This window comes from Plectrocnemia conspersa, unplaced genomic scaffold (assembly GCF_051122295.1).
Source record: "Plectrocnemia conspersa isolate PC_06_02 unplaced genomic scaffold, ASM5112229v1 ptg000008l, whole genome shotgun sequence".
NCBI lineage: Eukaryota > Metazoa > Arthropoda > Insecta > Trichoptera > Polycentropodidae > Plectrocnemia > Plectrocnemia conspersa.
In genome coordinates this window covers 3957845-3974727 of record NW_028277172.1, presented here as the reverse complement: position 1 = coordinate 3974727, position 16883 = coordinate 3957845, and the positions used below count along the sequence as shown (strand labels likewise).

General features: G+C 32.7%; 2 protein-coding genes across 3 annotated transcripts; both read right to left on the bottom strand.

Annotated features, from left to right (window-relative positions):
• Window positions 1-1260: 1260 nt before the first annotated feature.
• Window positions 1261-2787, bottom strand: LOC148232736 (uncharacterized). The gene is made up of 4 exons (XM_088189610.1): window positions 2231-2787; window positions 1897-2043; window positions 1601-1730; window positions 1261-1492 (listed from the first exon to the last, which is right to left on the bottom strand). Exons 1-4 carry the CDS (start codon window positions 2364-2366, stop codon window positions 1354-1356), a joined length of 552 nt encoding a protein of 183 aa, XP_088045736.1. The 5' UTR covers window positions 2367-2787; the 3' UTR covers window positions 1261-1353.
• A 2213-nt stretch (window positions 2788-5000) lies between these two features.
• Window positions 5001-15870, bottom strand: SdhA (succinate dehydrogenase, subunit A (flavoprotein)). Of its 2 annotated transcripts, none has more exons than XM_088190515.1 (9): window positions 15641-15870; window positions 8526-8867; window positions 8283-8458; window positions 7880-8032; window positions 7478-7800; window positions 7017-7414; window positions 6803-6947; window positions 6186-6421; window positions 5001-5899 (listed from the first exon to the last, which is right to left on the bottom strand). In XM_088190515.1, the coding sequence occupies exons 2-9, from the start codon at window positions 8592-8594 to the stop codon at window positions 5744-5746; spliced, it is 1656 nt and encodes a 551-aa protein (XP_088046641.1). In that variant the 5' UTR covers window positions 8595-8867; window positions 15641-15870; the 3' UTR covers window positions 5001-5743. The 2 variants fall into 2 exon arrangements, with proteins under 2 accessions (XP_088046641.1, XP_088046640.1); XM_088190514.1 differs by lacking the exon at window positions 15641-15870 and adding an exon at window positions 11620-11759.
• Window positions 15871-16883: the final 1013 nt, after the last annotated feature.

Genomic DNA, 16883 nt, shown 5'->3' with positions numbered 1-16883 from the left:
TATATCTGACATGTACGAAGCTTAACAAATAATTTATATATTAAATATAACTCACACACTGATTGAGTTTAACGACAACTTATATTAATAATTGAAGCAGCGTTAGGCAAATTTGGTTCGCGAGAAATAAGGTATTTTTAAAAAAACGACAAACCCAAACAGTGTATCAGGTAAACTTAAAAGAAATAATGCACGTTTCTACACTATTTTTTTTAATTTCTCTCCTCAAAAAAGCAAAAATGTCAAAGTGAATTTATACATATTCAATTGCCATCCCTCTACTGATATGAAATTATGATAATTCAAATGTTAAATTTTAGGTGCATTCTAAATTCAAAAATCGGTTTTATAATTTTACATATTTATTAATAAAAAAATATTTTTATCTGGATTTGTTATATTGATTTTTTTATTTCATTGATATAATTTCTGACACAACTTTAAATTTTCACAAGTTTATAACATTACAAGATTATTTTCTTAAAAGAATAACGGTACTTGTTAGTTAGCATGGTGCTACGCTCAAAAATTACCAGTTGTTACTCTCCACTGCGTTTCCCGTGATTCTAGCGTGGTCTCACTGCTCTGCGCATGCGCCTATTAGCGTTAGCGTGTGTATGAATTTATTATATGGAATATAAATTAATATAAAAATATTTTATAGTTATCAAATTTGTCAGTTGCGAAAAGTTTATTTACTGTTCAAACCCAAACCCAGTAAGAGGAGACTAAAAATAAAAATGCCATATCGCAAATTTTTGCTCGAAAACGACAAATTTCTGGAAAGCTAAATAAAAAATATTATTTGTTTAGTAGTATATACGAAAAAGAAAAAGGTTGTGGAAATTACTTTAATTAAAACTATTGTTTCAAAAAATCATTACAAAAAATAGCAATTTAATTATTTTTAGATTTATGTAATACAAGCATAGGTTAAATAAACATTTTTATAATGGGAAGAGCTAACGTGTGACGTTAGCTCTTTTTACAAAATATCTTGTAAAAAACATTCTATAGCCAAAATTTGTTTTAACTATGTTAAAATATTATAAATATGAATATTCGAAGCAATTAATAAATATATTATTATAAACATGATTTTTTGATACATTAAAATAAAACATGTTTTCTTTTTATGGTTATATATTTTTAAAATCTAATAATAATAAATATTTACACTTTCCCATAAAAAGTCATGAATACTTTTTCTAAGCGGCTATTCCATGCGATAATATACCCTTTAGTAATTAAAAAAATATGTAAAACTTAATAATAAAAATCCTTTATTTTCAATAATATAATATGGTAAAAACCATTAAATATGGATTATATAAAAAAAACAAACATTTAAATCTAATGAGATTGAGAAATTGGGATAGAGGACCATAGGTTTTCCAGTTTGGTCACGTTCTGCGACTGGAATTTGTTGGTCGACTTCCCTCCGTCGGCTGCTTCCTTCGGCGCAGCCATTTTGTTGAGATTTGCAACGCTTCTGAAAATTTATAGATTATTTAGTTATGGAAAATTAATAATGCATGGTATGTTAGTTTTGATAATTCAGTTTACGAGCCAGAACTTTGATTTTTTACATAATACGTACTGTTGCAAATCTCCAACAACGGCAGGCTCATCATTGGTACTCTTGATGTTGTGTGGAGAATATCTGTTGTAGAGTCCCCAAATGCTGTTCATCAGCTTGCTGTTATACTTGAGCGGAGAAAGTTCTGTTACTGTAATGTTAAAGTCCGTTTAGTCGACAGCGAGATATCATATTTCTGGAAGTTTATCTCGGGTTAAAGTAAATTTGAGAAAAAATACTATATCTTATTTTTCCCGTACGAGTCGTCTGATAAAGCGTTTATTAGGAGACTGTAAACAAATTGCTTTAAGGCTTACGTTTCGAGCTGTAGTACTTCTGAGAATGATTACTGTCTCCGGTGACCATTCTGGCTACAGTCATCTTTTCTTGATTCTCTCTCAACTTCTTGGCGGCGAATATTCCTTGAGGTATCGACGACATTGTCCGGTTTAAAGAATTGCAATCTGTAAGTGAGACATTTTGGTTTTAATTGACTACTTTATATGTTGTTGTTTTATGATTCATGACCTAAGCGCTACGATAGTGTACAGAATTGGTAATTATACTGCAATACAGTCGCAAGTAAACAATGGAATATTTAATAATTATATGTTTTATAATTCTAAAGCTATTAATAAAGACAAAAGTTACCTGCACACAAGTTGAAGTATAACTCAATGATCAGCGTCGATAGTGGCAATTTTTTATTGTAGATCTTACTTTTTAACAAAGTCTTTTGATTCAAAGCACAAACGTTCACTCTGGTTGATCTCTGATATTTCACCATGAATTTAGAGGTTTTAGTTTTATATAGGACGACGCAGTGGTCGGAGGCGTTAGACGAATTTTTCTCGGAGGAGCAGAGACGAGGCACGAGCGTTCACTTCGCGCCGTCAATCTAGACAGGGGTCAGCTTTTAAACTGTGGCCTGTATGCTTATCTTGTTTCCATATTGAACGTCTCTCTGTGTATTAGTGTGCACATATAAACGTGTTTATTTTTATTTTTACAATCGTATGAAACATGATCTGTAACACGTATTGTACATATGACCTAATTATTGTTTTGGAAAAAGTTATGCTCATATCGAATATCGCTTTAAAGCGTCCATAACGACAATTATTTTTAACATTGTAATAAGTATATTATTCGTATTCATGATTGTTTTTCGTTAACGCATTACTTTACTAAAAACATTGCTTACGTCCAAAGTATGTTTTATATAAATATTGAATATTTCATCATTGCATTGGACGATGTGCACATCAGATTTATTAAATAATATTTATCCGCTTATGGGTAAAATTTATTTATTAATTAATAAAAATATTTATTATATTTAGTATAGAGGAAAATGAATAAGTTATGGGAACGTACTGTAGGAAATCAGTATAATCTTTTTACTATAAAAGTTATAAGTACAATTTTCAGTGTTTATTTATCATTAAATTAAAGTATATATTATAATATTTTTTATCTACATCTAGTGACATCTATTGATCTTGAGATATCAACTAAAATGTATGAAAGCTTGATAGTTTTCTTAAGTAAATGAGTTAATTATTAAAAAATATAATATAAAATTATTATAATGATAATTATATTAAACCAAAATAAAAAAGCAATATTACCACTGAAACTGAAATAAATATTAATTCCTATTGTGAATATCTTTTATGATCTTAACTATTAAAAAAATCGATCCGAGTCACTGACGGTGTTTTGAGAAAACTTTTAGTTACAGCAAATATTATATACAATAGTTAGTATATACTATTTACTAAGGTGACCAGACGTCTATATTTAAGGATTGTCCTCCTAAAAAAATTTGTCCTTTTTTGTTATTTTTAGCTTCCTCAAACAAAAATTTCTGTAATGACCTTTTCTGAGACAACATCAACGACATCTTGTGTCAAAAGGGCGAAGGGGGGGGGGGAAATTCACGAAAAACCTGTGGCATCATTTAAGAAAGCCGCCTTAGCTTACATGCGCACAGCCGTGAAGGAGTAACAACTGATGGTTTTTGAGCACTGCGCCGTGCTAATTAACAATTACAAGTACCATATTTTTTTACATTTACTCATTAAGTTACGTTTTTTGAAAATAGATAGTGACCGGATTATTGCTCAAATGAATATTGCACACACGAAAATTCTATACAACTTAAATTTTGAACAACTGTCAAATATATTTTACTCTTAATTCTAACTGATATTTTTAATTATATGTATGTATATATATATACGGTCACGAATTTTCAGCATCTTTTGCTAAAAATTCGTGACCATGGCTGGAGCATTTCAAACAAAATATCGAACATATCGAATCCCGAGATTTCAATAATATATATATACAATATATATATATGTATATCAGTGGCGTGCCGTCAATACATGCGGTAGATTCAAAACATCAACCCGCATGCACGGTTGATCAAATGTAAACACGAGCACGTGTAACGACTGAGTCGCCCGCCATCAACCGTACATGCTGTTGAGGTTTTGAATCTACCGTATGTATGGACGGCACGCCATTGATATACATATATTGACATATTCTTAAATATATATGTGTATATTGCTCTAATTTTTGCTGTTTGAAATAATCACCAAGCCAAGAATAGATGTATACAATAGACTCTAACTGGAGGCGCATACTTTGGGAGACATAGTGCTGTTGGCTCCTGACATATAGACTGGCCCTCTAGGAGGCGCACTCTCCTGAACGGCAAATCCGTTATCTGGCGGAGGGAAGGGGGTTCTTGGAACGTAAGAACCCCCTTCCTTTTTCTTAAGTTGGACTACTTATGAAGTTTATTACCCTTTACTCGCTTTCCTGGAAGCTGTATCTATCTGGTTCTGGGAAGTGGTTTAGATTAGAGCATGTGGTCGCTATAGAAATATATAATAAATAAACAGTTTATTAATAAAATATTTCATCTTATTTTTAAATATTTTTCCGTTATTGTTTATATTTACATCTTATCTTTATATTTTTTGGCAATTAATAATATCTTGTAAAAACTAGTTTTATTTGTTTTGATAACATTGCGTCACTTCGACTAAAAAAATGGTTGTATAATTATAAGTGCATTTTATCATTGCATGTGCGATATCATGATCATCTTAATTGATTTTATATTTTTAAAAATTATTCAATTAAAACAAAAATAATTCTTGATAATACAAAAACACGCACACATTACAAAATTTGATTAGATTCAGTGTTAGGTCGTAGGCTATCACCAATGCTGCAGGAGGTCAGTGAGAAACACAAGAGATTTGCTGGTCGAATACCGAAGCCCTCAAACATTCTCGTTTCCGATTAAATTACAATTAAATCAAAATATTTATAACTTTTTATTAACATATAAATAATACGATACATGCCGATAGATAAAATAGTAAATCAAAGTCAAATACGTATTTCATAAATTAATATATTTTACAATAATTTCATTGCATATATATGTATATATAAATAATCAACAGAACGGTTAAAAAAGTATGATTGTTTATTGCAAAACGTGTCTGTACATAACCTCAGAATGCGATAAATACAAATTGAAAAACAACAACAAATAAGTCTACGTTCAAGACCCGGTGGTAACTAATGGATCAGTACAGCAGCAACTGATATAATAAAAGTAATATAATAAACTATATATATATTTGTACTACCTTAAGTAGCGTTTGAGCCCAAATTTTGGTCCATCAAACAATAAAAATAAGATTTATACGGAATTATTGCAAAACAGATAGCAAAGACAGGTACATATATACATATATCGGGGAGCGTTTGAAAATGCAAAAATCGCCAATAAAAAACACTACATGAAATACTTCCCCGATAAATTGTGCTTATATAGATACGAATCTCCCTACGAACTTAATCTCTAAATCATAAATTAATAAAAAGAGCTCCCAATTCAATATATAATTCAATTATCAAAACTGTTTTAAGTTGGTAACTTGTTGGTGAACACATTCTAGATGTATTTTATGTAAAAAAAATATACAAGTTGACGATTTCTGTGTAAATAATAAATTAATTATCGGAAACTACTTTATTCTGGGAGTAATTTATATAAAATAAATACAAGTTTCCGTGTAAATAAAAGTGACAAATTTTTAATAAATACTGCTTTGAAGTAACAATTTGCGATTAATACGATCTGATGATCGGTGGCACGGTCTTGCATTCGTTTTGATCCAGAGTGGCGTCAATGACGGGTCTGTACGATAAAGTGACGTCTCCGGTTTGAGGGTCACAGTTTGCCAGTGTGTGTTTACGCCAGTGTTTCTCGAATGGCACTTTTGGCTGAAAATTAAAATTTATAATAGACAAGGCTCGAACCTTGAACAGTCGATATATTTAATTTATAATGGCCTATATTCAATAGGCTTATCAAGAATATGTTATAAATAATAATATAATTCAATTGAATATAAAAGTCTCACGTTTTTTCCGTCAAGTTTCATGTCAATGACATTTATATTATAGATTATTATGTATAGATAACAAGAGGTCATGGAGTTATATTTTTCGTAACGTAATTTTAACTTTCAGTAAAACTTTAGCATCTAATAGATGGATAAATACTCACTTGTCCATCAATTGGCTTTGTGTAGTCGAATTCATCTACTCGCAACTTAAAATCGTCCCTCGCATGAGCACCTCGACTTTCCTTCCTCTCTTTAGCACCCTCGATGATCTGTTTAGCACATAACAACAAGTTTTGCAACTCGAGTGATTCAATCAAATCTGAATTCCAAATCATTGACGAGTCAACGACTTTGATGTCGTGTATTAGTTTATAAACATCAATCATTTTCTTGCACCCTGTAAGATAATAATATATTAAATTCTGGCTGAAATATGAAACTTTTTGAAGATGCCTTATCTAGTAAAATAAAAAGAAGCAAATTTTTAGTTTTCGGCAGCTACATAAGCAAGTTGACAGAATTAACACATTACTAAAAAATAATACAATGTTGTTTGATTGTTGACTCTAAAAATATAAAAATATTCTATATTCATAATTTGATTCATATACACCACTAAAATATCTTTCACAATAAAGTATCATCATATTCGGACAAAAAAATTTAGTAAACAAACTATTTTTGTACAATACCCAAAATAAATTCAAAGATCCAATTAAAAATATTGAGACGCTGAATCAAAAATTCCTAATGAAGCAACAAACTAATTCAAACATACCTTCTTCGAGAGTGGGAGCATCTCTAAATACTGCAGCATGGGCTTGCATAGTCTTTTGCATCTTTAATCGAAGATCAGCCGTGCTTATTGAACCTTTAGCGAAGCGTACCTTATCTAAATTGTCTATGCTCGCTTCTCCAGCATTCTATAAGTAAAAAATAAATTGAATAACTCTCGATATAATATATTATAATTAATTAATAAGCATCCTCACGGCTTTGAACGGCTCTATTTTATCACCGGGTTTGTTTTCAGCCGCAATGGTCAAGGCACAGGCCCGTCCGAAGACGACTAAATCTAATAAAGAGTTAGCACCGAGTCTGTTGGCACCGTGTACGGATGTGCAAGCGGCTTCTCCGCAGGCGTATAAACCGGGCACCACCTGGTCTTGGCCGCCCTTGTGTTGCAGTACCTGTCCCTTGTAATTCGTCGGAATGCCGCCCATATTGTAATGCACGGTGGGGAGTACCGGGATGGGTTCACGTGTTACGTCGACGCCGGCGAAGATCATAGCTGTTTCTGAAATTCCCGGTAAGCGGGCGTGCAACTGTTCGGCTGGTAAATGATGCAGTTGTAAGAACACGTGATCTTTTTGCGCTCCACATCCTCGCCCTAAAACGTAATACATATTTAAGACATGACAAATATACGCATAAGATAAAAATAATAAAATACCTTCTTTGATTTCAACGGTCATGGCTCTCGATACGACGTCCCTGGAAGCTAAGTCTTTAGCCACTGGTGCGTATCTTTCCATGAAACGTTCGCCTTGTGCGTTAATTAAGAAACCTCCTTCGCCTCTGCATCCTTCAGTGATGAGACATCCGGCTCCGTAAATACCCGTAGGATGAAACTGTACGAACTCCATGTCTTGATTTTGAAGTCCTGCCCTGGAGATCATGGCTGAACCGTCTCCTGTGCAAGTGTGGGCGGACGTACACGAGAAGAAAGCGCGACCAGCTCCACCCGTCGCTAAGACTGTGTTTTTAGATAAAAACCTTAAACGAAAAATAAAAGTTAGTAAATAAATATATATAAACACGATAATTGTATTATGTTATAAATATAGTAGTTTACCTGTGAAGCGAGCCGTCTTCTAAACATATGGCAATGACACCTTTACATACTCCATTTTCGATTATGAGATCGAGTGCAAAGTATTCGATGAAGACGTTACAATTGTATCGTAAGGATTGGCCATATAACGTGTGGAGCATTGAGTGACCCGTTCTGAAAATAATAAAAAAAAACTCTCCATGAGCAAAATTAAAATATGCTTATATGACAGAACAAGTTGAGAAAAAATAAATTTGGTAAGATTTATGAATTTTTGGCAACCGTTACTACACCCAATGAGATAACGATGTTTCTAGTAACCAGTTTAAAATAATAATAACAAAATTATAATTAGATTACATGGATTTTTAAGACAAAATTTTATTTTTTCAAATAATTTGTGTCAGTTATTAATTAAATTTACCTGTCGGCCACAGCACAGCACCTATGCGCCTGTCCACCTTTTCCGAAATTCAATGATTGTCCTCCGAAGGCTCGTTGGTAAATCTTTCCGTCTGTTGTTCTTGAAAAAGGTACACCATAATTCTCGAGCTCGATTACAGCCATAGGAGCTTCTCTGGTCATGTAATGGATAGCGTCCTATGTCATATGCAAAGCCATATTTAAATAATATATAAATATTGATACATAAAAATTTATATTATACCTGATCACCCAGCCAATCGGATCCTTTCACTGTATCGTACATATGCCATTGCCAGTTGTCGGGTTCCATGTTACCCAGAGCGGCATTGACTCCACCCTGAGCTGCTACCGTGTGCGATCGAGTGGGGAAGAGTTTTGTGATTAGGGCGGTTTTAAAGCCAGTCTGCACCAGACCGAAAGCTGCCCGGAGACCAGCTCCTCCAGCGCCGACGACGACCGCATCGAAATCATGATCGATCACGTTGTATGCGTTGCTTACGTCGGAGTTGACTTTTGCAGCGGCCGCTGCATTATTGTTCTTGGCGTTGATGTGCAAATTTCGACTCACCGATAGCGGTCTGATCTGAAATTATCAATAAATAAATAAATGTAAAGTAAAGTGAAACATTCTACCAAATTTAATGATTTAAAAAATAATGTTATATATAGATCACGAACAGAAAATTTGGCATCGGAACGGATATTTGTTTACGTCAGTGAGGTATGATTAATTTTTACAGTAAGTAATGTTGCAATATTGGTATTGAAATATTTTTTCACAGAAGTTGAATTATTATAATTATTGATATGTACATACGCAATTGTGTTAGTAAATATTTGGGTTTAATACCAAATTTTTTGATATTCTAATATTCAGTCATTGATTAATTTAAAAATATTAGTTAAACTACGTGGCGCAAGAATATAGTGTATAATTTTTTTTTCATAACAATATTCTTCCAAGTCTTGAAGAAACATTGTAAAAAGTTGAATTTTAGAACTGGCTATGCCGCTGAATACATCATATTATTGTAGGGAGGGAAAAGTCTTTTATTTAATAAAAATAAACTTTATAATTAATTTCCAGAATTATTTTAAAAAATAATTCTAATCTAATGATTTGAATTTTTGACAATAAATAATAAGCCCAACAAATTAAATGATCAGAATTTAAATCAAATCTTGGTCAGAATTTTATTAACAGCCTGGTCATAATTATATTATTCAAGATCAGAATAAATATCAAATGGTTAGAATTAAAATAGTACACGGTCAGAATAAATATATAGGACTACCAGAATTAAAGGAATGAATGGTCATAATTATATTATTTGGAGTTAGAATAAATATCAAATGGTCTGAATAAAAATATAGGACGATCATATATAACATTTATAAATATAAATGAGCAATAAATTATTTATTTTAGAAATATCTTGGCCACGATAATAATAATGATAATGAACTGCTGACATGTGAATGACAGATCGACCAGTTGAACCAATCTTTAGCATTACAGCAATAACAACACTATACAATAAGACCACTGACAACTGAAAAAAATGATTCTGACCATCTGCCAAAATAAGTTTTACCATTTAATATAAATTCTGACGATCTAATATTTATTATTCTGACCATTTAATATAAATTTTGACCACAACCGTATTAAAATCTGCATATGGTAAAATAACACCATTTTTTTATTATAAATTAGCAGTTGTAGTAAAGAAATTAATTCACAAAATGGGCGTTGGAGGAATTTAGGGGTCACTGAGGAACAAGAGTGGGCAATAAGAAGATGCAAAATATAGTGATCACTGTGAATTGTGATTCATCGACAACATTAAGTTATTGTATCGTTCATAACAAAATCAAAAGACAGTATAATAACCAACAGATCTTGTAAAAAAACTTGTTGCAAATATGCATTGATCATGAGAAAGAACTTGTCGCAAAAATACGCGTTAAAATCGAATCGTCAACAAGCGCATATGTTATGCTGTGGACTTGGCGATCAAGAATCCAAGGGATTAGCATTCCTAAATGGACGGTAAACAACAGCCGTTCGTTGCCTTTACACATAAGAAGAAATATTGACAAATACCGAGAGGCGGAATACGGGATGACGAGTGCAGTATTGCCGAATCTCCACTTGTTAAAACTCCAACAGCAAACAATTCTACTGTCAAATCGTTTCAATTGGACGGTGGGCCAAGTAAGAGAAACTCCTTCATATCGACTAGCGTATAAAAGCGCATACGTAGCGCACATTGTTCATTTTTACTTACAATAAAGTGACCAGATTTGCTAGGTTTTGTTCATTTAGGGATGCTGCAGGAGTTAAAAAAAGGTAATCTCGGAAATTTGACAAAATATGGGACAATATTGAATGCAGGACGAACTCATATCCGGGACATCTGGGCACTTTAGCTTAGAATACACTTCAGTCAGGAAGTTTCCTAACTTCCACTAGATTAGGGCTTTCAAAACGGAGAACTAATGATGAATTGATCCCAATGAATGCTTTATAGTTAATTTTTTTCATACTGGTAATTTTTAACAGGTACTCACTTATTGTCATTTCAATAAATTATTGATTTTTACATATATGAATCTTCTGGAATCGACTGGATAACAAAGTCAAAAAAGGTAGGGGGAGCTGAGCATTTCCTTATGAAAGTGCAAAAACAAACACAAACTTCTAGTAAGATGAAATTAACATTAACACTAAGTTTATGGATGTCATTAAAAATATGTATATTGTGACCAGATTTTGAAAAATAAGAAGTTTCCAAAAATAAAAATAGTGTTCAAATATAAAAAGTCGTAAAAATAGTGTCTGATACAAATGAAATCAGAAACCTGTCAATTTGAAGGGTGTCATAAATCTAGTATTAATAAAGTGCAATCTTATCAAATGTGTTATGTGAATACAATTATAAAATTCTACTGACACGACACAATACATGTGTGAATATAATACATTTGAAGGCAGATTTGTATTATATAACCATCGAAAAAAGTCAAAGAGGAAGAAAGTAAGCGCGACAAAACGACAATGTGTATTTTTTCAGAATATTACGAACGACCATGTGACATGAAGGAAAATGGGTCGCGCACCAATTTGTCAACGTATGGTATTGTAGATAAACTTTTTTTCGAGGAATGCTAAAAGAACGATGGTAGTGTTTCACGGTCAGATTAGAAAGTCGCAAGGGGGCCCGCGAAGAGTTCGGGGCGGCGTCGCAGGTATGTTATGTAACCGGCAATCGGGCGATCCGCATCGAGGGGAGGGGGTTTGACGGGGTTCAGCCCCCGAAGGCGAGACTCACTAGGCGGTGGGCGGAACGGGGGAGCTGTATCAAAGCGGCCATCCTGTCGGCTGTCAGCCGTCGCGAAGGTATGCTTGCAAAACGCGTGCTTTAGGCCACCATTCGACCGGCTGTCTCCCCGCCGTACTTCGTATTTTTACAAAAGTCGTAAAACGACGTTTTACGACCATTCCCCGACACTTGCAGAATATCATCGCGATTTTTTTATTTTTTTTCACGGCCGACTCGTTCCTGCCTACGTGCTGGACGGCTCGTTTTTATCGACAGATTATATTATGTATTTATATATAAAAAAATATATTTGAGACAAGTTCATTGCCAAAATTAGATAATGAAATTATAATAGGTAGTAATAATAAACAAAAATCTCTCTACGCAACTATTTTTTTAATTACTAAATATCAAATAAAAAGTTGAAGTATGCCAATATAATTTTAACTTTTCACTTTCAACGATTTTAGGTTAGCTACGAGCAGGCCCATACGGCACAAGCAAAAGATATTTAGTTTCTTATATCCAAATTAAACAGATTTGCATAACAGTAATTAAACTTAAAGTGTATATTAATAAATAAATAAATTTTATTTTTCGAGAAATAAGAAAAATAAATTTGGTTTTTTGAATTAAAAAATTTAAATAAATTAATTGTGCAATACATGTTAAAAGGATAATGAAAATAATAGTTTAATGTTCCTCGAATTTACACAAATATAAGCGTTGACAGTTCACAATATAAAACAATGGAGCAGTTATGCATTTCCACGCCAAGATCCATTAAAGGTATCATTAGTGCCGAAGTAATTTGCATAAGCATATATGTACACACTCCACTATAAGCACATCGGTATGAGTAAAGTGACCAGATGTTCTGGATTGTGCGGAACTGTCCCGGATTTGAGTTGTTCGTCCCGCATTGAACATCTTCCTGGAAAGTGTCCCTCAGTTTGGCAAATTTTCGAAATGACCTAATTTTTAGCTCTTGCAGCATCAGGGCCGGCCCGAGGGTGGCCTATACGGGCGGCGCCCGGGGCGCCGAACCCAAAAGGGGCGTCATTTACTCCGAATGAGGGTGTCATTTGTTTTTATTTAACACAATATCGATATCTCTTCGATTCCTAGAAAAAAAATCGGAGATAATATTTGAAAAAATTCTAAATAATGATCAGTTTGTATCATCAACATCAGGAAAAAATAATATTAAATAAGCTGTATACTTATTTTTTTATTTAAAATATGTAATTTTTTAAATTAGTTGCCAGGAGGCGTCACTGGGCCTTGCTTTTTTGTAAACGACGAAGGTCAGACTTTAACAGTCAGTGGTGAGCGCAAAAGACGAATAGGCAAATAATGATAATCGATTATTTTTGGTACAAAATCGAAAATTTTGATGTGGAAGACCTGTGGTATTAACAAGACGGCGCAACTTGACGCACATGGGGTGCAACGTTGGATGTTTTGCGTGAAAAGTTCCCAGATCGCATTATTTCACATTTTGGTGTCGCAATTGGTCGCTAAAACCATGTTATGTAACGCAGTTGGATTTATATCCGGATCGTAGAGAAAAGTGTTTATAACAGCTGTTGCTACTCTACACTTACATGTTTAGAACAATATAAACATTAAAAACCTCTAGACTATTGAAAAAACAAGATTTAGTTCGCTGATAGGTAAATATTATGGTGGAACTCTTTGGAAAGCCCCCATACATTTTTGAAATTTGCCGATTTCCACGCGGAGCGGTTTCTTCTTATATAATTATTGTTGCAGTTAGATCAGCAAAGTAGAGATAAGACAGATTAGCGTGGTTGAAAAAATCGTCAACAATTGTTTGCCATTCAATTCCTTCCGACCTTTTCTAGCTTCTAATGCATATGACGCATGCATATTTCTAAATATCTGGCACGGATTCACATTTTTTATGCAAGTATAAAAACAATGCAGCGGTTGTAAAACATTAAAAAATATTCGTACAAAATCAATTGTTAACAAAAATGGCTTTATGAAAATTTCGAGAAACCTTTGACGTGAATTTTAGACTTCTGAGAAGTGATAATTATTTTTGCGCCTCCTACATAATATATTGATCAAAATTCGGTTTGAACACAGCAATACTCTCATAATAGAAGTCCGTAATAATATTGGTAAAGATAGCTATACTATTTTTTATAGAAGGGGGGGGGGACATAAGTTAGCCAGTCAGTGGTTGTTTTTTATTTTTTATATTTCATTAAAATTCATAGTAATTCCTTAAGTGACATGCATTTTTATGGTGAAATTTAAGGAGGGGGAAGGGAATGTCCCACTTGCCTCCCTTCAAATGCGTCTCAGTCGTATTGCATGTTCATCAATGGCGAAAATTTGTAGTAGCAGCTAAAATTTTCCCATTTAAAGATCTTATTTCAAAAGTTAGTGAATAATACTAGATTCTCATGATTAAGTATATAATATATATGCAAAAACAAAATCTGAGTTTACGTATGAATATGTGACACTTTGACTGTACATGAATCAAATATACATTTTTTTTGTATCAAATGATATTTAAGCACAAAAATGGATACTATAAAAAAAACAGAATTATTTTGAAATATGGTAAACTGTGAACAGCTGGATCGATTGCAGCATTGAAATTTAAAATACCTGCTATAGTGAATCATGCACATCCTCATATGGAAAAAATTAACAAAGTTGTCGATTATTCTCCATATACCAATCCATCAGATAAATATCTTTTCGGAAAACACTTAAATTGCAAATAAAGAAAAAAGATTATTAAAAAGAACATCATATACCGTGATTTATGTACGAGTACTGATATATAGCCCAGCAAAAACGCTTAAATTCATTCACAATTCGACATTCAACATTTGGTCATTCACTCACGATCCGGGAAACTGACGCAAGCATATACATATAACTTTTAGTTCACGAAATGGTCGGTCCACGAGTGCTTAATTCCTTGCCGATAGACTCAGAGAAAGTTGAAATTGGGCTTTGCCAGCTGAGATCGGATCTGAACATACGACCGTAAAAAGCGGGCAAGATGCATTATTAGGTAATTATATAAACCAACTTAATTGATGTTAATGCATAAAAACTTCGGAACAATCTCACTTTGCTTAAAAATGGCGGCTATTTAAATAATTTAAAAATAAAATAAAATGTTATGTATATTAATTCTTGTGACGATATGTATTATTCTAAACGCGATGATGTCATCGCACCGCTTTCTTACACGATTTACTGACGATCTCAACATTTGTGTTATTATTAAATAACAATAAAAACTATATTATAGATTGAGTGTCCCTGATTTACAAAACACTCGCTACGTTGACATACGAATTTGTAAACTTCTCAATAGATGTCACTGGTGATATAATTTATTTTTAACGACAATATTATGTACTGTGTACAATTGTACATCGTACAATAGATTACTAAAAACTGTCAGTTCCATAACTTATACAGATTTATTAACTGATAATATTAACTGATACTATTTATAAATATTAGTCATTGGAATGTTAAAGTTTTCGGTATAAAAAATTGAGTGTATTTCCCGAAATTTTTTAAATTTTTTTAAGGGCATTGAAACATAATCACGCCAAGATCTGATGATGTCAAAATTTCGATTAATAATTAGTACGAGTTGTAAGAACATATGTAAATGTTTTTCTATGCAAATTTTTATCAACTATTGTTTTGACCTTGTCAATGTCAAATAGGGCAAACTTATATTTACTTAGTCGATCTTATCGATCCAATCATAATCGAATCAAATATTTAGAATGTGTGTAAACACGTTTTATTTATTATTTTAATTCACTATAATAAAAATAATACATTTTCTACAAAACCGGAAATTATGCACACAAGCGTTGCATATCATTTGCATGTTTTTTGTCCTCGAAAGAAAATTTGGAATACATTAAACTTGAAACCATTGCAGTGAAATTATTCAATTGGTAGAGCTTGAATATTTATACACAAATATTTATTATTATTAAAAATATAATACCTTATCCAAATTCGTACATCATCTTGATGATTGAATGTTCACTGTTCTCATTGTTTATAAACATTTTTAACGAGTTACAATAGTAAAACTTTATCTTTGCGATTAAGGCCCATTGAAAATGTACTATATATGTGAACTTTGACCTGACAATTGAGCTACTTAACAATGTGGTTCGAATGTAGAATCGATGCGATACGAACTGTCTATCCAAGCACAACGTTCAACATACTAGATTTGAATTTGAACGAATGTTTTTAAGCACGTATTACACCAAGTCAAGCGGCGATTGTAAAACTGTGGGCGTCTTTTTATTATATATTATATTTATTTCGGTCGAAAAACTAAACTTTTTCTGCATCGGCCGGCGGACTTTTGGCAAAGCGCCTGTTTTAATTTAGCAAACTTACTGTATCTACCTTTAAAATTAGAGGAAGTTGTATAATTATTATTACTTACATAAAGACTAGATATAAATTTATCCATGATCTACTAGTGAAATGGAGTGAAAAACTAAAATATATAGGATTGCATTACATAGCTACAATTTTATGGCGAAGCAGTAAACGTAGTAATAAAAAGCACATTACATTTATATTTGATATAATTACTAATCGTACCATTTGTCACTTAATGTGCGTTATGCACAGGCAGAGCAGGCGCCCGCCTGTGGTAGCATTCACTTTTATTCGTGTAACTTATTCTCATGCGGAGAAGTTAAGCATATAAATTAAGGCAAAAATGAATAAATTGGAGAGATCTCGTGAATAAATAAAACACATTGAAAAACTGCATAAATATTTAAACAAGCATAAATAAATAAAACTGCCAATGTACTTACCGTGTCATGACAAAATGTTCACGGACAAACGGCGCCCGACACAATGTACACGACAAAACGTTCACGCGACAGAATGTTCACGGGCAAAATGTTCACATGATAGAATGTACACACGACAGAACGTTCACGCGACAAAATGTTCAACCACAAAACGTTCACACGTACAAAAACTATTTTTTTACGAAAATAAAGTGCAAGAATTCGACGGAACGTGTGGTGATGAAGATTTGCACATTGATTCTTATAAGCTGGTCTAATCATATTAATAGGGAAATATAATACATACTTTTTACTCTAGTACATATAAATGAGTACGGCCAGGGGAATAATGTACAAATGTATAAATTTGTATAATAATATTTCTAGAACAATCCGCAAAAATAAAAATGTAGCGGGCTTCCTAAA